The 22,877-nt window shown below is 37.5% G+C and overlaps 1 protein-coding gene across 2 annotated transcripts in view; it reads left to right on the forward strand.

The window, feature by feature from the left end:
* rasgrp4 (RAS guanyl releasing protein 4) overlaps nt 1–22,877 on the forward strand; it is a 41,673-nt gene that overhangs the window by 3,147 nt on the left and 15,649 nt on the right. Inside the window, exons 2-8 of one of the 2 annotated variants that reach the window (XM_073850350.1) lie at nt 7,164–7,342; nt 15,317–15,422; nt 15,713–15,775; nt 15,872–16,003; nt 17,433–17,574; nt 17,871–18,044; nt 21,045–21,161. In XM_073850350.1, the coding sequence (XP_073706451.1) occupies nt 7,164–7,342; nt 15,317–15,422; nt 15,713–15,775; nt 15,872–16,003; nt 17,433–17,574; nt 17,871–18,044; nt 21,045–21,161 (913 nt within the window). Of the gene's footprint in view, nt 1–7,163; nt 7,343–15,316; nt 15,423–15,712; nt 15,776–15,871; nt 16,004–17,432; nt 17,575–17,870; nt 18,045–21,044; nt 21,162–22,877 lie in introns of those variants that run through there. The other variant, XM_073850349.1, reaches the window with a different exon arrangement.

A 22,877-nucleotide genomic window follows, 5' to 3' on the forward strand; every position in this document is an offset into this window, starting at 1 on the left:
CCCTAGGGGTTAAATTTTTGGGAATTGAGATTTATACATCATCTGAAAGCTGAATAAACAATATTTCCATTGATGTATGGACTTTTGGCTGAGATACAGCTTTTTGAAAATCTGGAATCTGAGGTGCAAAATATCTAAATATTGAAACAATCACCTTTAAAGTTGTCCAAATGAAGTAGCAATGCATATTACTAATCAAAAATTATGTTTTGCTATATTTACAGTAGAAAAATGTACAAAATATCTTCATGGAACATGATCTTTACTTTATATACTAAAGATTTTTGGCATAAAACAAAAATCGATAATTGTGACCCATACAATGTATTTTTGGCTATTGCTACAAATATACCTGTGCTACTTAAGACTGGTCCAGGGTCACACACACACATATATAGCAGTATTTGTCAAATTTGTCTGACATCTGTCGGTACATAGAGCAGAGATGGAGAGTGTACAGATAGACTAATGGAGGGAGAGATAGAGAGAGGGTGGGTGACAAACAAGGCCTTCAAAGGGCTCTGGCATCAATTTAATCAATTAACGAGAGAAAGAGAGGAATTTGCATGTTCCCTGACTGTGTGTGTGTTTGTTAGCGCAGGAGAAAAAAAAAAGAAAAAGCGGGAGATGAGGAGAAAGCAGGAGGCAGGAGGGAGAGGGATGGGGGTAGGGTAATGGAGCTGGAGATGTAGCCAGGAACTGGGAGTAAAACACTGGCTACTGTGGCAGGGAAGGGGTAGGGGGATGTGGGGGGGATTTCCAAAGAGAAAGGAGAAGTTGTTTTCTGAATGACATGAATAGAGCAAAGGGTGCAGGAGGAGAGGAAGAGAAAGTGAGCGAGTAGGTGCTATGCATGGCCAAAACACTCATACACTGTGTGATTACAAATGTTTTATTGGATTATGAAACTCTGAATGCCAGGGTATCATGTGTGAATGCAAACAAACCACGCTGCAGCTCCTGTTTCTGCCTTTGGGTGCATTCATATTTGCTCTGCGAAATTTCTTGGGCGAAATACATACATTTCAACAACTATCAGCGCTTTTTGGACTTTCGTGTGAGGGCAAAAAAATTCCCATGCAGATTTTGCTCATGTTCAAGTTGGTCAGGCAAGTTTGCCATGCTGTTTATATGCCATAAACAGAAAGCTGCTTGGTTGAAAAGTGACTTCTGGGGGAAAAAAAGAGCTTAAATACATCACTATTAACAACAGACAAAAATTTTGCTAGGTAATCATGTGATAGTCACAAACAAAAAAAGTCACAACTGACTCTTCTGTTGCTATGTCCAAAAAACATTGTTAAGAAATTTAAAAACAGTTGGATCAACTTAAAAAAATTACTTCAATTGGTAACACCTAAAAAAATTAAGTTGATTAAACTAAGATTATCTAAGTGTTCTTATTTACAGCGGAAAGACGTCAATACGTACAATTTTTCAAGTTTAAGTCCACTAAAGTTAATCTACTCTCCTGTCTGATTTGCTTGTCAGACAAAATGGCGGATTCTGCGTTATGATTGGTCAGATCGCCAATCAATCAAGCTGTTTACGAAGGGTCAATTGTGTGATATTAAATCACAATATTAAAGGGATAGTTCACCCCAAAATGACAATTCAGTCATTAAAACCCTGCATAGACAGTGGTTCAACCTATGAGAATACTTTTTGTGTGCAAAGAAAGCAAAAATAATGACAATTTATTGTCTTTATTATTAAGTAAAGTAGATATTTTTGTCACATGTACTATTTTATCAATGTCCTTATAACTACCACATTCTGGGCCTTGAACGTGGTAGTTATGTTGCTCTTGATTTCAACAATATCTACATTCATGTTCCGAAGAAGGTCTTACGAGTTTGGAACGACAAATTGGAACGAGTAATTAATGACAAGATTTCCATTTTTTTCCATAAAGGGGGTGAACTATCCCTTTAAAGGTTGGAATACATTACATGACTTCAAAAATCTGAACACATTTAATAATTTTAGGCATCACACACTTGACTGTAAATAGTTACAGAGGAAAACTTGAACGATGGATAGCCATAAAATACCAGACTTTCAAGCTGTTTCCGAATGCAACAAACTCGAACAGAAACACGTGCCTCAGTTCGGGAAAGAACCATTTTGAAGAACGTTTTAAAAATCTAAAGAAACTTTTTAGACTATAAAGAACCTTTTCTGCCTTTGAAAGGTTCCGTGGATGTTCAAGGTTCTTCATAGAACCATTGATGCCAATAAAGAACCTTTAGTCTGAAGTGACAAATGAAAACATGTTTTCTAAACTCGTCTCAAAATTTCAAACATTTGCTATCCTTTGACCGGATGGAATCATAGTCTGAAACTAAAAGATCTGAGTCTGTGTCGATCATACTCTACGCAGTTTTCTATGAAAGCTGTCAACTCAAATCTGCAGACTGGCTCTGTTCTTCAGAAACTATTATCGACTTGTCCATACTGTACATCAGAAACCTAGTTGTGTACTCCAGCCAGTCATATCTTATATTCAAGTCACAATATAAGATATGAAGTTTAGTTTTGACATCACTTTTCAGAGTTCTAATGAAATGACCAGGTCCTAGCTGATTCCACACTGCATATAAATTTGCATAGACTTGTTTACAAATTCATTTACATTAACCAAGTGCATTTTCCCTCATTTGTTTACTGTATGTGTGAGTCTGTATCCATGTGCATGTGAGAGGCCTGCAGAGTGTGTATTGTGTATTGTCATCAGCTGTAGAGCAGGTTGATGCAAATAAGCGAGAGAGAGAGATGAAAATATGATGTAAATTTGCATATGGAAGTCATGTCTAATATTCAGCCTGTCAGAAATAGAATGAACAGAAGAGAAGGAAATATGAGGTGTATTTTATGATAGACCATGTAAAAATGTCTTCCTGGTCTACAAACTTCAACTTTACGCTCTTGGCTGGAGTGTGTATTTGTGTGGCCCTGATCTCAGTGGTTAGACTTGGTTTGCTTAATGAGGTGAGAAGGTAAACGCCAGTGTGTCTGTGCGCAGAGAGAATTGAAAACGAGTGTGTTGAACTGGACACTGATGCAGGAGGAAGGGAGAGAGAGCGGTTGGGAGGGGTTTGGACATTCTAAGAACTCATCGCTACTTCTCTGCAGTCACGGCCAGCTTCCTGTTCGTGTCACTGCCGTCACAGACCACAGTGATTCTTGCTGATGCTGACAGAGACACAGCTCGACGTTCAAGTTAGAAAAACACACCTTTAAATTTGACATTATGCTTTATAGTACTAAACTCCGCAGCAGCTGTGAGTTTTAAAGACTGTTACCCTGATGTATGATGTTGTTTTTGTGTGACTGACAGACAAAAGACAGAGCAAAGCAGTGAGACAGAGATGCTTATCTACGCTTTCTAACTGTCTCTCTTCCTGTGACATTGACGGCCTGAATAGTGACACCTACTGTATAGGGTGGCAGATATCAACACACAGCCTTACATATAAACATCAACATACCTGATGTGCTGGTAGGGTTTGCAGGGCGCCAACAGTCACACATGTACACAGGACTGTGCTGCAGACTTCAAGGGGAACCTATCGTTCTCAGGTACAATGTCGAAGGCTTCAGGGGATGTAAAAATAGGACGGTAAGGGCAGATCTGAGTGATATTTCATTAGTTTTCTGAAGTAAATGTACCTGCAGGTTTCAATCTGAACAAATTAGGCCAATTACATTTTATAAAAAGCGCTGCTCGCTTGTGCGAAACTCACAGCAAAGGTGCTAAGTTAGCTGCTAGGGTGTTGCTGTTTAGTCACCAAGGTCTTCTGAGAGGGATTTAGCATGGTGCCATTGCTAGTGTAGGTTGTTAGTGCAATTCGAAGTGGTTGTTAAGGTATTTCTAAGTTTACTAGGGTGTTTTTAGGGCATTTCTGGATGGTTTCTAGGGCATTTCCAATTAGTTTTTGGGGTGTAAGAGCATATTACAGAAGATATTAGTAACTGCTTAGAAACACCCTAGAAACCACTTAAAAACTAAGTAGTCCAAGTGGTTGCTTGGATGTTCTGTTTGATTGCTATAGGGTATTTATAATTAGTTCCTAAAGTGTTCTGGATGGCTTCTATTGCATTTCTAAATGGTTGTTAAGGCGTTGCTAAGTAGTTTTTGCTATGATAGTTTACTAGGGTGCTTCTACATACCACTTAGAAACACCCTAAAAACCACCCAGAACACCTTAACAACTGTTTAAAACATCGTAGTAAACTGCCAGACCACCCTAACAACAACTAGGGTGTTTTCTAAGAAGTTGCTAGGGAGTTCTGGCTGATTGCTAGGGCATTTCTAAGTATAGTAGTTTCTGTTTAAGCTGGTCACAAAGACATTACTGGATGTTGCTATGGCGTTTCTAAGTTCAGAAGTTTTTGTTTTAGCTGGTTGATAGGGCATTTCTGGATGGTTTCTAGGGTGTTTCTAAGTGATTGCTAAGGTCATGTTTTGGCTGGTTGCTAGGGCAGTTCTAAGTACAGTGGTTTCTGTTGTAGCTGGTTGCTAGGACATTTCTGGATGGCTTCTAGGCCGTTTCTAAGTAGTTTTAGGGGCGCTGTGACAGGTTTACTAGGACATTTTGGATGTTGTTAGGGTGTTTCTAAGTAGTTGCTAAGGTCGTTAGGGTCATTGCTAAGGCATTTTAAGTAGTATTGGGCTGTAACGACAGTTTACTAGGGTGTTTCTAAATGTTTGCTAAGGTCTTTTTTGGGGTGCTGTGACAGTTTACTAGGGTGTTTCTAAAAGCACATTACAGAACATATTAGTAACCGCTTAGAAACACCCTATAAACCACTTAGAACACCTTAGCAACCCTAGTAAACTGTCAGACCATCCTAACAACAACTAGGGTGTTTCTAAGTAGTTGCTAGGGTGTTCTGGCCGATTGCTAGGGCATTTCCATGTATAGTAGTTTCTGTTTAAGCTGGTTGCAAAGACATTTCCGGATGTTGTTAGGGTGAGTCTAAGTAGTTGCTATAGGGCATTTATAATTTGGTGTTCTGGGTGGCTTCTATTGCATTTCTAAATGGTTGCCATAGTGTTTCTAGGTAGTTTTTGTTATGACAGTTTACTAGGGTGTTTCTACATATTAGTAACCACTTAGAAACACCCTAGAAGCCACCTAGAACACCTTAACAACTGTTTAAAACATCCGAGTAAACTGCCAGACCACCCTAACAACAACTAGGGTGTTTCTAAGTAGTTGCTAGGGAGTTCTGGCTGATTGCTATGGCGTTTCTAAGTACAGAAGTTTTTGTTTTAGCTGGTTGATAGGGCATTTCTGGATGGTTTGTAGGGTGTTTCTAAGTGGTTGCTAAGGTCATGATTTGGCTGATTGTTAGGGCATTTCCAAGCATAGTAGTTTCTGTTTAAGCTGGTTGCAAGGACATTTACAGATGTTGTTAGGAATTTTCTAAGTAGTTGCTAAGGCATTTTAAGTAGTAGCGGGCTGTTATGACAGTTTACTAGGGTGTTTCTAAGAGCATTTTATTAAACATGTCAGTAACCACTTAGAAACACCCTAGAAATCAGGATGGTTTCTAGGGCGTTCCTAAGTGTTTGCTAGGCTCTTCTGGTTACTTTGTTGTTACTATAACTAAGTAGTCATTGGTGTGTTTGGCAGTTTACTAAGGTGTTGGGATGCTTTGGCTGGTTGCTAGGACGTTTCTAAGTACAGTGGTTTCTGTTTTAGCTGGTTGGTTGGTTTTCCATTTCTGGATGGTTTCTAGGGTTTTATAAATGTTTGCTAAGTTCTTCTGGTCATTGCTAAGTAGTTTTAGGGTGTTATGACAGTTTACTAGGGTGTTTCTAACAGCAATTTAAAAAGGACATGACGTGTGGCCAAGTATGGTGACCCAAAAAATTTGTGCTCTGCATTTAACCCATCCAAGTGCACGCGCACACACAGTAGTGAACACCCACCTGGAGCAGTGGGCAGCCATATTGCAGCGGCGTTCAGGGAGCAGTTAGGGGTTTGGTGCCTTGCTCAAGGGTCTCACCTCAGTCGTGGTATTGAAGGTGGAAAAGAGTGCTGGGTATTCACTCCCCCCACCGACAGTCCCTGCCTGACCTGAGACTTGAACCCGTAACATTCGGGTTATAAATCAGACTAAGAGCATTTTACAGATTTTACTAAGGTGTTGGGAAGTTTTAGCTGGTTGTTAGGATGTTTCTAAGTAGTTTCTGGTTTAGCTGGTTGCTAGGGATTTTTTTTTATGTTTCAGATGAATGCCATGCCTCAAGTCTCTATGATATTCTCTCTGTTAAATATGACTCACCAGTCTCCTATACAGTATTAGACTATGACCATTTTTATGATGTCTGCCATGTGAAATCTTAAGTCAGATCTGTGAGAAAAGCAGATAATAACGTGTTAGGTTGTAGTGTCTTTTCAGTTATATGTGGTAATACTTAGGAGTTGGTTTTAGCAAAACAGAAAATTTCTCATGACTCATCCGCTTTACTAATAACCTATGACAAGCAAACACTATCAAAGCCCCACTATCACTGATGTGGTTTTCAATTGAACATTATTTATTTTAATCATCCTCATGTTGTTCTAAAACTGTATAAGTTTCTTTCTTCTGTTGAACACAAGACAATATTTTAAAGAATGTGTGCAACCAAACAGGTGACAGTAGCCAATGACTTCCTTAGTATGGAAAAAAAAAAAATTACAATGGAAGTCAATGGCTATCAGCAACTGTCCGGTTACCCACATTATTCAAATCATCTTCTTTTTTTGTTCAACAGAAATAGGAAACTCATACAGACTTGAGGATGAGTAAATGATGACAGAATGTTATTTTAGGGTGAACTGTTGCTTTAAATCACCACAGATGAAGTCTTCAACACATTTCATAATATTAAAAAGAGTAAATTGCTGCTTATCCTGGTAGAGACAAGTGGTTATTGCAAAATGTATGTGGTCTGATGAGTGGTTAAAACTACGTAAATTGTCTGTTGCTATGGATACTTTGTGTTGTTTGTTTGTGAGAGCAAGTTTGAATAAATGCTTGCATCCAAGCCGTAGTTGTACTGTTGATCACGTTGGTTGTATGAATACACCTGTACATTGTTGGGACTCGGTGAAGCATTTCATCAGCATCAAGCCCCAAAACTTTATTTTTTCATGTGTCTCTAGCAGCAGGAAGTGCCGTCTGGAGGGAGGAAGTGTGATAAAGAGTAGAAGACCAGTGCAGAGGAGGATGACATGCCCCAGTCCTCAAGAGATCAGCCGGGCTCTTCAAAGTCCACCGGCTCACGCTTCTTTCCGCTCTGCCAGTCTGGATGAACTCATCCTCCGCTGCCTCCACTGCTTCGGTCAGTGTCCAGCTCATCTCTATCTGTCTATCAATAAGCCCCACCCTACATTACAAAACATGACCAAATGTTGACTTCCGGGTAGTTAAAGCAAGCACAGCTTACATCACTTGTCAACAACAGAAAGTCATACATCTCCCACATTCCACTTTCCTGGGGTTCTCAGCCCTGTCTCTGGCCTCACGCGCCCATCATTCCCAGTCTCCATGTGCCAGCCGGATTATGTAAGTCTGCTGAGGGACAGCAGCTCTTGTCAAAGAGAGAGGGAAAGAGAAACAGAGAGAAAGAGAAACAGAGGGAAATCTTTTGGTTTACTAGGATTCAGGGCCTGGGAATGTGTTTGTCCCTCTATGCTAATGAGACAAAGGCTGATTGTGCGCCTCAGATTCGCAGGCCTGCCCTCTCTCTCACTTTCTCTATCTTTTGATGTCTCTCCCCCTCTCTCTACTTTGCTTTTTTCTTACCCTAAGTATTTGGACTAGAGATACACAATGCATTTGTACCATATTGGTTATTAGTCGATTTTTGACTAAAGTGTTTTTGATTCATCAATATCTGTCCATTTTTTTGTCATCTAATTCAGACTTTAAATGCAGGGTAGGAGTTTTGGTTCAAAAACATGCTGGTTGAAAGTCTCTTCACATCCCGATATAGCAATCTTTAGGGTGTGTTCACACTTGTAGTTTGGTTTGTTAAGTTCTTTTGATCTGGACTAAAAAGAAAAATGATACATTTGGTCCTGGTCCGCTAAGCGTTCACACTGGCATTTTTAACAGTGAACCTAAAGATACCGAACCTTGGTCAAGTTGAATGACGTATAACACTTCAAACAAAAGGAAAGTCATTGTGTTCGACTTAAAGTGGCCCTGCAGGTGTATGACATCAAAGTACCCATTCACAGATCAATCTCCTCAGTGCCGTCTAAAGTCGACTAGACCTAAAGTCATATACTGGACTAAGCGCGCTCACTGTTGCGTGAATATGATTTGATTTTTACCACCTGCATACAAAGAGCTCATAAAAGGCACTTTACCTCCTCGTTGTTCCACGTTTGCCCTCTGCTCATTTTGTTTAGGATACAACGCTTGTTTACTTTGTGAAATCATATCGAATAGCGTCGCACCTTGTCATTACTTCCTGTTTTTGGTTCCTTTAGAAGTATTTGGCCTGTGTCGCGTTCATATTTCAATCGAACTGCACTAGAGTTCATTTGGAAGCGGACTGAGACCCATTTTTTTTTGTGGTCTTGGTCAATTAGTTTTTGTGCACCAAGATTCGTATGGCAGCGTTCACACTTACTCAAATGAACCGCACTAAGGTACACCCTTGTCATGTTTGGTTCGATTAAAACAAACTCTGGTGCGATTGCTCTGTTAGTGTGGTTAATTTGAGTAAGTGTGAACGCTGCCATACGAATCTTGGTGCACAAAAACTAATTGAAAATAAAATGAGCAAAGATGGGTCTTGGTCCGTTTGTTTGGAGCACACCAGGATTTGGATGGCAGGGTTCACACTTACTCAAATGAACCGCACTAACAGAGCAATCGCACCAGAGTTCATTTTAATTGAACCAAATATGTTAAGTGGTCTAATTCCCTGTGCAAATACCCACACTTGCTGTCTTTGCACCTGACCACTTGACTACTTGTATGACGTATTTCCTGTGTTTGGCCCAAGTGTTAAAGTGAGTATGAAGACAACAAGTGTAGAACTTTTTATTACCTAATGGGACACATTATAGTGTTGTAAAAATGCAAACTGTGCTTACAGTTTTTTTTTTTCAATACTTTGCATTTTAAAATAAATGAATAAGTGTTTGTTCAGCAGTCTCTATCGGTAGGTATAAATATAGCTTTAAGACCCGAGACAATCTTGTGCACTAATTTCCTGTCATGTACACACACTTTCAAATGGCCAAGACCACAAGTGTGGGTATTTAGACAGGGCATAAATGTATTTATATCATCTGTGGAAGGTGTAGAACTATAAAATGTTTGTCTAATCAGATTGTTCGGTCCAAGCATTGTGTGCCAACATATGTATTTGAATACCTCCGCGCACCCTGTTGCAGACCAAGCGAGAATGGAAGGCGTTATTATTGTAATTTTATGCGCTTTGTACTGTATTTTTTTCTCAATGGTGAATAAGACATGAGGGAATCTGACAGTGTTGCATTAAACTCTCCACCAATGCCTTCTCTCATCGTGTTGCTGGTTATTCATGTTAGGTGTGACTTTTCAGAGTGATTAAGCTAGATTTAGCTTATAAAGCTAGCTTGCTATTGCTAGCTTTCCAAAATCACCTACGCTACCTTTAAAGTTAATTAAATATTAATCTTTAGCAACAAAATGAACATCCATTTTCACACTATACATTATAATGTTGTGATACCTAAATTCTAAAGTCTGACTAAGGCTACGTTTACACAAGTGCGGTTTCGTTTTAAAAAGCATAACTTTTGCTACGGTTACCTCTGTCATTTACACTACTCCAGCATTTTCAACCCTCGAAAACAGAGACTTTCGAAAAATGCTGTACTCTGGGGTTGCGTTTCAGGCCGTGCATTTACACTAGTGTGTTTTCATTTTAAAACAGCATTTTATAATGAAAATGATCCTTGTCTACACTGGCATTTTCACTGTGATTCAGAAATGTCTCCGTCTACTCTACACAACCGAAATCCCTTATTTAAGAGAAGTAACTGTAATAAAATTGACTGTTATTTAACAGGTACTTTTCTTAAATGAGCCTCTGAAATGAGACCAAAGACTTTATATATAGGAAGACTGGGCACTATTATTATTAATGAATGGGAGAAAGTGTAATGTCCAATATGGCGAATAAGCCCCGACTTCTAATTGAAAGAGCCACCGAGTGAAATGACTTGTCTTAAAGAGACATGCGACGCAACAAATGAGCATGATGTTATGGTTTCCACGTTCGAGGATACGCAGAGCAAATGTGGGCAGCCATGCAATTCTTTTCAGAAGTCTCCTTTTAGGTCCGTTTACACTGAAACGCAACCTCAGAGTTTTCAAACTAAAACAGTGTCTGCAGCGTTTTTTGAAAGTCTCCATTTTCGAGGGTCGAAAATGCAGGAGTAGCGTAAAGCAAAAGTTATGCATTTTAAAATGAAAACACACCCTCAAAAGTGCTGCAGATCCTCTTTTTGGTTTGAAAAGTCTGGGGTTGTGTTTCAGGCCGGAGTACCGTAAATGACAGGCATAACTGTAACAAAAGTTATGCGTTTTTAAATAAAAATGCACTAGTGTAAATGTAGTGTAAACGGACCAAATCAGAAAACTTTTGAAAACGAAGGCATGGCTGCCCAAATTCTCTCTGCGTATCCATGACCATGTAAAAAATAACATCATGCTCATTATGAATGGTGACATGCGTTTTAGGTTGTGTAGTGTGGACGGAGATCGTTTCTGAAACGCAGTGAAAACGCCAGTGTAGACGAGGATCATTTTCATTTTAAAATACTGTTTTAAAACGAATACGCACTAGTGTGAACAGGGCCTAAAACAACTGGTTTAGATCAAATTAAAATCAAATTTGATGTTTTCTGGCTTTTAGTATGAATATGTTATCCTTAAGGTTAATTAAGCTAGTGTGCTCCAAAACAATTGACAAAATTAGCATTTAGAAGATATAATAGGCATTCAAAACTTAGTCTGTCACTTCTGCAACTTTGATGATTTCACCCTGCACTTAAAGTGGAAATGAAAGAGTCAAGTTTACATTATTTAAGAAAATTACTTATACTTTTATAAAAGAATATATAACAAACACTATTAATATAACCATTTAAAAAAAATATATGTTTATATGGCCCCGCCATCTTGCAGTAGTGCGAATTGTAAACAATACACGTTTACATGGATACTCCTCAAGACTGTCATTTCGATGTAATTTTGTGTGCATTTGCTGATGAAGGCACGATAGGGAGTTCAATTTGGTGCTTGTCTGCTGTCCGAGCCGAGCTGTGGCGTTTGGTGTGTATGTGGCGCCGCCGCGAACAGGAACTACAGCATCACAGCGCAAATTAAAATCTATTTTGTTCTGTCTCATGCTTGCGTGATGAAAAACACTTTATTATTTAAACTGAGAGGCTTAAAACATGTGAGCATGATACACTTTAGTGAGGAAGCAGCACTGACCTGATCGTTCACATGGATGGACAAAAGGATAACTATTGCCAAAATGCAACATGGGCTGTTTTTTTTTTTACTGTAAACGAGACAAACTTATATCTAAAAGCATAATTACGACAAACGAGCCGTTTTTGAGATTGACCGTGATTTCGTTTTGTGGTCAATGGCCGGTGAATGGGAGTACTAGGGGCATTACTTTGAGCGCATCAAAATCGATATTTTTACAACACTAAGAAGGCTCAACACACCATGAAACTTTGCTCGAAGTATCGCCTGGGTCTCTACACATGAACTCCAGCATTGAGAACATTGTTTGTGTACACAGAGTTTACTAAAAAGAAAGTTTTAGAACAACTCACTGTTTGAGTTTCCGCTCGCGGCCGTCTTGCCAGTCAAGAAGTGTCGATCTCCGAATGCGAGGAGAGTAAAGATGGATAGCTCCTAAAGCATATTTCCATATAAATGCATGGCTAATTTGTTGTTTTGTCGCAATGGAAAAACAATATTAACCTTCTAGTTGTAAAAAGAGCCTCATATAAGCCTAATATTTCGTCCATTCATTCGCATTCGGAGATCGACACCTCTTGACTGGCAAGACGGCTGCGAGCGGAAACTCAAACAGTGTAAGTGAGTTGTTCAAAACCTTTCTTTTTAGTAAACTCTGTGTACACAAACAATGTTCTCAATGCTCGAGTTCATGTGTAGAGACCCAGGCGATACTTCAAGCAAAGTTTCATGGTGTCGAGCCTTCTTAGTGTTGTAAAAATATCGATTTTGATGCGCTCAAAGTAATGCCCCTAGAACTCCCATTCACCGGCCATTGACCACAAAACGAAATCATGGTCAATCTCAAAAACGGCTCATTTGTCGTGATTATGCTTTTAGATATGTTTGTCTCGTTTACAGTAAAAAAAACAGCCCAGGTTGCATTTTGGCAATAGTTATCCTTTAAACACTGTGTCCTGTTAACAGCAGGAAAGGAATTGTATTTACAGGTGCACATAATAAAACATGTCACATACAACTGGTGAACAAGTCAGTGTAATGCAAATATGTCTGAATGGTCTGACATAACAATAAAATGCAACATAAATTATATTGTTTGAAGTTGTTTGTTTACATCATGTTGCACCTTGCAAACGATGTTTGGGATACCACGATCCAAACTAACCATATAAACAGTCTGACAAATATTGATCCAAATTATGGTAAAAAAAAAAAATACATATTTGTGTGGGTATAATAACATTTGTGCGTTCAAAATGTAAAGACATGCTTATATTACTGTACTGGCCATCGGAGCGAACTAGTGATGGGAAGTTCTAATCATTTTGCCGACTCGGACCTTTGAGTCTCGTTCGGTAAAATGAACGAATCTTTTTTCCGAGTCATTTCGTTCATTTTAGCAAAATATAATTAAAATGCTATGTGTTACTTCCCTAACACATATACTGCTTACATAAACGTTGCTCATACTAAAACAAGACAAAACTATAATGCTATAAGAAACAGAAAAGTCTATGATTAGCTCACCTCACGTTTATCTGTCTGGGTTCGAGTAGTTCGTTCATCACTTGACAGCCCCATATAAAATTAACCAATGCCGTCTGAGCAGGAAGGCCGATCGGCTATAATAACTAAAGCATATATGAAAGCACGTATTTCTGTACATTTCAAAATAAGATACAATAAAAGTCAATAAATCCTTGATTAATACGAATAATTCAAAACGAGTCTCCGCAGAGTATTCAATAAAAATCTGGCGCATTAAATTATTAAATAACAGCAGAGTGAACATGTTTTTAATTATGGTAAGATTAAATTTATTTTAGTGAACAAAGTACCACGTTCCAGCTATAATTTTGTTAGAGTGGCTACACAAAATGTTATTTTATCCGTGCGTCTAGAAAATCCTCAATGTTTCTTCTTTATTCATGTGGCAGTAAACATTTAATTTTAACGTGGTTTCAAGCACTATGCATCAGTAAAGTTTCACTGAGACCACGAAAAGCCTGTAAATGTGTTTACATAGAATAATAGTAAAATTAATTTACCTCATGGTCATGGGCGTAAATTTCATTTAACAGTAGGGGGGGACAATAAATATAAAATTTCTCATGAGCAATTTTTGAAGGGGACGCAAAATAATACAGTCAAATTGTACTTATAAAGATACACAACAATAAAAACAAAAACAAAAAAAAGGTTTACAATTTTATTTATAGTGAGGTTTGTTCGGACGTAACACAGTGCTCATTTAGTAAATGCACAGCTAAATGAAACGCCACACACTCGCGACGAGCGGGTCTCGAACCCGGGTCTCCGGCACGGGAGGCGGACGCGCTAACAAAAGGGCTAAAGGCTGGACCTACTGATAACGCTCGCCAGTTTATCTCTTGACAGGGAAGTGAGGTATACCTGCAACATTCTAATTGTGGCCCTTAATGTTAAGTTAACATTATGCCAAGTCGTCACAAATAAAACAATGCATGGGAAACGGCTTTGGCGTCTTGCATTGCATTATGCAACAAGGTATGGTAAACAAGCTAACGTTAACTAGATAAGTAATGTTTTAATTGCTAATATAGCAGATTCATGGAAAATTACATCGGTAATCAGCATTTTTGCCGCAACTAATTTATGAATGAGTCTGCATCAACTACATTACAGAGAATCGCTTTATTTAAAGTTAATGAAATACCCTATTTACTGGAGTTCAGCATTAATTGAGCCGCAGCCACACACCTGACTCGTGTGTGTAAAGCAGGCAGTGGGCCAAACCACTGTAAGGAAGGGGAGGGGGAACTCAACTGTTTCTAAATGCATTTTTTGCGGGTTTTTTTTCTACTTACACGAGTAGGTATACATCATGGTATACATACATATATTTTTCACAATAGAGTGGTGACAGCAGCGGCAATCCCCCTGTCACTCAAGTGGCCACGCCCTTAATTATGCTGAACTTTAAGGCTTAATATAACTTAAACGGATGAGTTATAAAAAAAATTCACCCCCCTCACAGTTGACATGAAGGGCAAAACTAGCTATATAGTCCAAAACCATTTTTTGAACCAGGTTGTGAACATACTTTTTTCTGCTGTAAAGTTGGGCATTTTAACATGGGGAGTCCCATAAGCTTAACCTATGCTGTCTGAGCCGGAAAGAGAATTGATTAGTTCAACTTCTCAAGTCTTCGGGTTTGAGTCGTTCGTTCATCGCGTGACTCCACAGAACTATATGATGTTGCGCAATTATGCATGTGCGACTGAACAACTCGAACAACTTCAAAATGAACGAACGACCCATCACTAGATCGAGTGAACCAACCCCTGGACGTTACTTGCTGTGGTACTGCAAAGATGGTGGCGCCCTTGCTCCAAAAGCTAAAACAAAACCTATTTTTTTCTTTAAAACGGTTACATTAATCATGTTTGTTATATATTTCTTTGGAAATCACTTTACTAAATGATGCAAACTTGACTTACCGCTTCACTTCTGTTGGGGCGAATGAATTCTGGTTTCGCGCTGTGTCACACGAACCACCGCAGCGGACACACAGTCTGCTCCGGTCCAGAGACTTTTTAAGTGATCAGATGTGTGATTTTCAGTTTGCTGACAATAAAACAAGACATACAATTAAATTGAAGGGGAATCCAAGCCATACTTATAAAGGACAATATAGACATAAACTTGGAGCTGGGCTCATTTGATTAGAAATCCCCAGAATGTTGTACAAACTGCATAGCAACACAGTAAAAACATGCTAAACACTTTAGTATCTGTATATAAATGTCATTCTTAACATTTCATTTTGTAGACTCAGATGGGAAGCTGATCAGAGGGACCCAGCTTGTCCATATGACCCTGATGATGCATAACTGGGTCGTGTCATCGCACATCTTCGCCCAAAAGCTGCTTTCTCTATATCCTCCTTCAAGCACCACTGCTATTATTTTACCTCGACCTGAACCTTAATTGAAAGAAGATTTATTCAGCTGATTCCAGAGCAGCTGAACAGCTGAGTCCATCATTCATAGAATAGTCTTGGGTTCAGTCACAGCAACACACAGCCTCACATGGCTCCTAATCCCACTGACAAAGAAACAAGAGCTGCCCTGTTTTAGTTTAGCCTCTTTATTGAGAGTGGATTATTTTCTATGTTTGTAAATTTGTAGTCTGGCTGTTGTGTGGTTCCTCCTTGACTTGTGATAACATATAAGGATTGTCCTGCAGAGAAAAGGGGACAGAGGCGCACACAAATCTGCCACTTCATCAGGTTGGTAGATCCACAACATTCACACGCGCAACTAAAGATCCCAAAATGAATGAAAGGATTCATGTTTGTCCTCTGCTTCTTCTGTGCCTGTCGCAGGGAATGGATTAATCAGTTCCGAATCATGTTTGAGGTGAATCCTTTGTTAGAAGAAGTGATAAGAAATCTCTGGGATCTGGTCAGGGTTGAGGGAACCGATTCACACTATCAGCTCTTCAATACGCCATACATGTGAGTGTTTTTACATTTGGCAAAAAATTTTAGACACACTTGCTTCTCATTATATACACACACAGAGCTGGGTAGATTACTTACAAATTGTAGTCATTACTGATTACAAATTACATGATGAGCTACAAATTGGTTTGTAACATAATTTTTTATCTAATGTGAGGATCATTTGCATCTATCACAAAATTATTTATATGGCAATTTTATATTGTGAATAATACGTAGTCACGTATTTCATAAAAAAGTAACTGTAATGTGATTATAAGCATTATAAAATGTAATATACGCTAATTATGAGTATCTGATTTTTGGAATCTGATTGCCTAATCCATAGCTTTTCGAAAATTTGGAAATTAGTTAAAACGGTGCATATATTTTTATAGTATTACTAATTTTACTATAATTCTATCATCATAATAGTCTGTAATATAAACTATGATTCTATAATAAAGAATGATTCAATTCCAATAAATTATAATAATGATATGATTTTTTTCTGTCAAATAAATTATTGACCAAATGTAATTTATGTGAAATAATTATTATAATATAATTATAATAAAAAAATATTATTTTATTATAATATTGATGCATTGTTTTTCTGTAGTGTGTAATTTTCTGTTTTATTATAATATAAATTATATTATATAATTATAGAAGTCTCTTCTGCTCACCAAGCCTGCATTTATTTGATCCAAAGTGCAGCAAAAACAGTACAATTTTGAAATATTTTTACTATTTAAAATAAATGTTTTCTATATGAATATATTTTAAAAATGTAATTTATCGTGTTGAATTTTTAGCATCATTACTCCAGACACATGATCCTTCAGAAATCATTCTAATATTCTGTTTTGCTGCTCAAAAAACATTTATTATTATTATGTTGGAAACAGCAGAGTAGATTTTTTTTCAGGTTTCTTTAATGAATAGAAAGTTCAGAAGAACAGCATTGATCTAAAATAGAAATCTTTTGTAACATTATAAATGTCTTTATCATCACTTTTGGTAATAAATATTTGTTTAAATAATAATTATAATAGTTACAATAAAAATGTTTTGATTCTGGAGGTTTACATAACACTGAAGACTGGAGTAATGATGCTGAAAATGTAGCTTTGATCACTGGAATAAATTACATTTTAAAATATATTAAAATAGAAAGCTGTTCTTTTAAAAAGACATTAAAAATCTTACTGTTCAAAAACCTTTGACTGGTAGTGGAAGTATATATAGCCTATTATTCTATACTATGATGAGATAATTAAGTTATTGCCAAATAACGGTTCATACTAATATTAATAAAATAAAATGGTTTGTGTGCTATGTGGCAGTCTGTCTTTGTGTCTGACTATATTCTTGTCTTCACCTGTCTGATTTGTGATGATCTGTTTGGTTTCTGTTTGTCCATCACTATGTCTGAAAGCAGTAATCCTCCAGTGAATATTTCCCAGACTCCTTCACCCTCTGTGAAGAAAAGGAAAGTTTCACTGTTGTTCGACCACATGGAACCAGATGAGATGGCTGAACACCTCAGCTACTTGGAGTTCAAAAACTTTTGCAACGTCTCAGTAAGTCACTCACCACAAAGGCTAATGACAGTTTCACTTACATTCTCTGACCAGATGTTGCTTGTGCAAACTGAGTTTATCTGATGGTCTAACCTCAGTATAGCGCTATAGTGCATCACAGACTCATACTGCTGAAGCTGACTAATAAAGCAATCACGATCACACCCGTTGTACTCATACCTGGACGTGTCGGTTCACATCAGAGGATCATTATGTCTTGCTGATCACATTCGTGAGTGTTGAGCACATCTGGAATTTAGATTCAGCTGTGCCTGTTGTTGTGTGTGTCACCTTAGTTTCTAGACTACCGCAGTTACGTGGTCCATGGCTCGGTGAGGGATAATCCGGCACTCGAGCGCTCTGTCATGCTTTGCAACGGAGTCTCCCAGTGGGTCCAGCTCATGATCCTCAACAAACACACCTCACAGCAGCGAGCAGAGGTCTTCACCAAGTTCATTCATGTAGCACAGGTAATTGCAAAAACATACACACATTCAACCAAGTGCATCAGTAGGGTTCGGGAAATAACAATAAACAAGTTACAGTTTAGGTAAAAATGTGCACCCTCTTTTCAGAATCTGCAAAATGTCAATGATCACACAAATTTTATTTAGTACTGGCCTGAATAAGGTGTTTCACATAACAGATGTTTATATATAGTCCACGAGAGAAAATATTAGTTGAATTTATAAAAATGACCCTGTTCAAAAGTTTACATCCCCTTGTTTCTTAATACTGTGTTGTTACCTAAATGATTCACAGCTGTGTCTTTTTTTTTTGTTTAGTGATAGTTGTTCATAAGTCCCTTGTTTGTCAAGAACAGTTAAACTGCCTGCTGTTCTTCAGAAACATCTTTCAGTTTCTACAAATTCTTCGGTTTTCCAGTATTGGAAGGACAACTGATGGGACTCACATGCCACTATTACAGAAGGTTCAAACTCTCACTGATGCTTCAGAAGGAAACACAACGCATGAATTTGAAGATCAGGGTAAATTGAACTTCTTTTGTCCTCTGGGAAACATGTAACTATCTTCTATAGCCTCTGTACGGCAGTGATAAATAAAAGATTTATGAATATTTAAGCAAAGTAAGAAAAATATACACATCTCCATTCTGTTCAAAAGTTTTCACCCCCCGGTTCTTAAGGGATCTTTTCGCACTGAGGACAACTGAGGGAATCAAATGCAACTATCACAGTAGGTTCAAACACGCATTGATACTTCAGAAGGAAAAAGCATCCATTAAGAACCGGGGATGAAAACTTTTAAAAAAGAATGGAGATGTGTACGTTTTATTTATCATATTTTTTTCATTTATTACTGCCCTACAGAGGCTATAGAAGATAGTTACATGTTTCCCAGAGGACAAAATAAGTCAAATTTACCCTGATCTTCAAATTCAAAAAGTTTTCACCCTCAGCTTGATGTTTTGTGTTTCCTTGTGGAGCATCAGTGAGGGTTTGAACCTTCTGTAAAGCCTCGTTCAGACTGTCAACCCAAATCTGATTTGTCTGCAAATCCGATTGAAATCCGATCATATTTAGGTAGTCTGAACAGCAACAAACTACATTAAAAATCCGATTTGGTCAAATCCGTTTCTAGCTACAATCAATTGGAATCCTATTCAAATCGGATTTCTGCTTTTTCATGTTTTCACGCCACGTAAAACGCAAACATGTCAGACGTTTTTGTGGAAAACATAACAAACGAGCTTGTGTTGTTGCGAACTGCAAATCAAGAGGGAAAAGACAATATACAGCTAGTATACGCACCTCTTTGATTTTTGAAACCAGCAGAGACGGCAGCACAGAATAAAGTCGCACAATCCAGCTTCCGTTCCATAAAACGAAAGTGCGCTTATGGACACACGAATCGGATTCAAACAGTTGCGATATGACTGTGTGGACAGTCAGTTATTCAAATCTGATTCCATCCAGATATGGACAAAATTGGATTTGGCCTGACAGTCTGAACAAGGCTTAATAGTTGCATACGAGTCCCTCAGTTGTCCTCTGTGTGAAAACATGGATCTTACTTGATACAGTCACTGTTGGAAAGCATTCAAATACACAGAATTGCTGGAAAACCAAAGAATTTGCGGGACCTAAAGGACTTTTCTGAAGAACAGCAGGCAGCTTAATTGTTCAGGACAAACAAGGGACTCATGAACAACTATCACTAAACAAATAACACAACTGTGGATCATTCATGTAGCAACACGGTATTACGCATCAGCACAGTATTAAGAATTTGTAATGATTTTAAATGGGGGGTGTAAACTTTTGACCTCAACTGTATGTGTAGGACATGCGCCGGTGAGAATGTGCTAGTCTCGGGAGAACCAACATTTGTTTACAGGCACGAAGGAAGCAAAGTTTCCTTACTTTAGCAAAGAAATCCAGTCTCCTCTTGGCTTATATCCAAATCATCCAACATTTTTTAGTACTTCTAATTCATGACTGGTGTATTGTTTTGCTCTCTCGTTTGCACTTCCGCATTCGTCACTTCTTGCCGGCGCATGTGCTACATCATCTGTCTGAAACGGCTTGTGTGTATAACAGTTAGCATGAGCTAGAAAACATTTTGAATATGAATATTTTTAAGGCCTTTATTTACCCCTTTAGTTTAAGTTATTACCTCAAATCTACATTTGTAATGTGTTATTAAATTTCACAGCTAGTTGGCTTTTAACTCTTACTTTTTTGGGATAAAAATGAAACGTGTAAATACTTCCTCAACCAAAGTCACTAAAAAGTAAGCTGTCACTGTTGCGTTATATTGCGCATCTGAAAATGAAAGGATTGTACAGTACATGCTGAAATATGCATGTTTCAGTACAAGACTACCACAACTTTCCATCAAGACACTGACGTGAAATGTACTGTAGAGAGAGGCCCTAGCATGACAAAATATGTGGTTTTACTCCAACCCTGCGGCAATTAGTTTTTGAGGTTGCCTGTGATATCTGTCCGTAAGGTGTCTGACTCATTTTAAAACATTTTATGGCATGACACCGAAGGAATGACGTTTTTTGATGACAAAATTCTAAATAAAAGAAATTCATCATATGGGTTGATGATTGGCATATTTCAGGACATGCCAGTAAGACATTAAGGGTGTCTGAAGACTTAATGTATTAGTACAGAGGAAATGATTACATCATATGTGCTTTGTGTGCTGCCCTGCTTTTAACCACACAAGTACACATGTACGAACAAGACAACCCAAAGAAAACACCTAGGAAATAAGCGACTGCGTCAAATGATGTGGTAGTGAGGAAATCTGATTTAAGTGTGCCATCAAAAGTAATGTTCCTGTATTAGGAAATGGTTTGGGAGGACTGTTGCATAACTGTTGCTTACAAGGGCTTTTTACAGGAAAGAGGATGTAAGCTCAATGTTGCCATGCATTCATAGAGAGAATGTAAGGGTACGATTCACTTTTTTTAAATTTGTACCCGTCTTGAGCAGAAGCTGAGAGCCCTACAGAATTTCAATACTCTGATGGCGGTGATAGGAGGTCTGTGTCACAGTTCCATCTCACGTCTCAAAGACACAGCCAGCCTGCTGTCCTCTGATGTCACAAAGGTCAGTCTGACCCCCACATCCCTTTTGCTCACACGCAAGGGCTTAGCCAATGGCATGGTCTTAAGCCATTGATTTTATTTAGCTATTCATGAATATTGATCTTTATATTGATTCTTTGGTTAGTTAGAAACACCTGCATCCCAATATTCGCTTAGAGGTCACATGTTGTGAAAAAGTCATATACAATACATTCATATTAATATCAAAAATAGTTCAAATGTGACCCTGGACCACAAAAGTCTTAAGCAGCACGGGTATATTTGTAGCAATAGCTAAAAAAACATTGTATGGGTCAAAAGTGTTGTACATTATTATTCTTTTATGCCAAAAATCTTTAGGACAGTAAGTAAAGATCATGTTCCATGAAGATATTTTGTAAATTTCCTACCATAAATATATCAAAACCTAATATGCATTACTAAGAACTTCATTTGGACAACTTTAAAGGCAATTGTCTCAATATTTCGATTTTTTTTTATTCCAGAACTTGACCCTTATGACTGGTTTTGTGGTCCAGGGTCACAAATTTATACGAAAGATACTAGTTCACAATCTCCACTGAAAAGCAACCAGAAGTGAATAACTTTCCATTTTTTTTTCAATTAAATTAGTAGTTTTGATTTACCAATTGTGGTGTCTAGTAGAGATAAGTCTGCCGATTTCCCCCAAAATCTCCCCAAAAATATTCTTTTGGGCCTGTTTATACTTAAGGATTCAAGCTCCTTACGCAAATGTTTTAGTTGCTGTCTTATTTTGGATGGAAAATTGATATGACAGTGTTGTTGTTTGCCCTTGAGCAAGGTACAGCACATGTTGCTTCAGGTTTTTCCGAGTAGGGTACTATAAATCACTTTATAAAAATACAATAAAAAAAAAAAAAGTGAATGGCTTTTGGCAAAGAAAAATGGCAATGCGACGTTTGACGAAGGTGCAAAATGAAAAAAGGTAAGCTACATATCTAAAAAGAAATAAATACAAAAATAAAATGGTAATAATTTAAAAACATAATTTTGACAAAGCTTAGATTCGTTAAGTTACCGTATAAGGTATAATAAACTAACAACGAACAATGACAATTTGTTAAAAAAATAAAAAAAAATAAAAAGTTTATGTTAATGTTAATTTATTATGAAATATATATTGTTCATTGTTAATTTAAGTTTCAACAGTACGTTTACAAATACTTTTATTCAGCAAGGATGCATTCAATTAATAAAAGACAGTACAGACATTTATGATATTACAAATAATTTCTATTTCATCAAATAATTCATGGTTTCTGCAAAAACAAAACAACCCCAGCAGTTTTCAATTGTTTTCAACATTTATAATAAAAAATGTTTCATATAAATGTAAAATTCTGTTTTGAAAAAAATTTAGCTTTGCCATCATAAGTAATACATTACATTTTAATACACTACCAGTCAAACGTTTTTAATGTTTTAAAGAAGTGCATTTATTTGATCCAAAGTACAGCAAAAACAATACAACTGTGAAACTTTTTTTTTACTATTTAAAATAACTGTCTGCTATTTGAATATATTTTTAAATGTAATGTATTCCTGTAAATTCAAAGCTGAATTTTTTTTGTATCATTACTCCATTCTTCAGTGTCACATGATTAGAAACCTTTAGAAATCATCCTAATATGCTTATTTGCTGTTCAAGAAACTATTATTATTATTATCAATTTTCAGGATTCTCTGATTAATAGAA

This window comes from Garra rufa, chromosome 11, assembly GCF_049309525.1.
Source record: "Garra rufa chromosome 11, GarRuf1.0, whole genome shotgun sequence".
NCBI classification, from domain to species: Eukaryota; Metazoa; Chordata; class Actinopteri; order Cypriniformes; family Cyprinidae; genus Garra; species Garra rufa.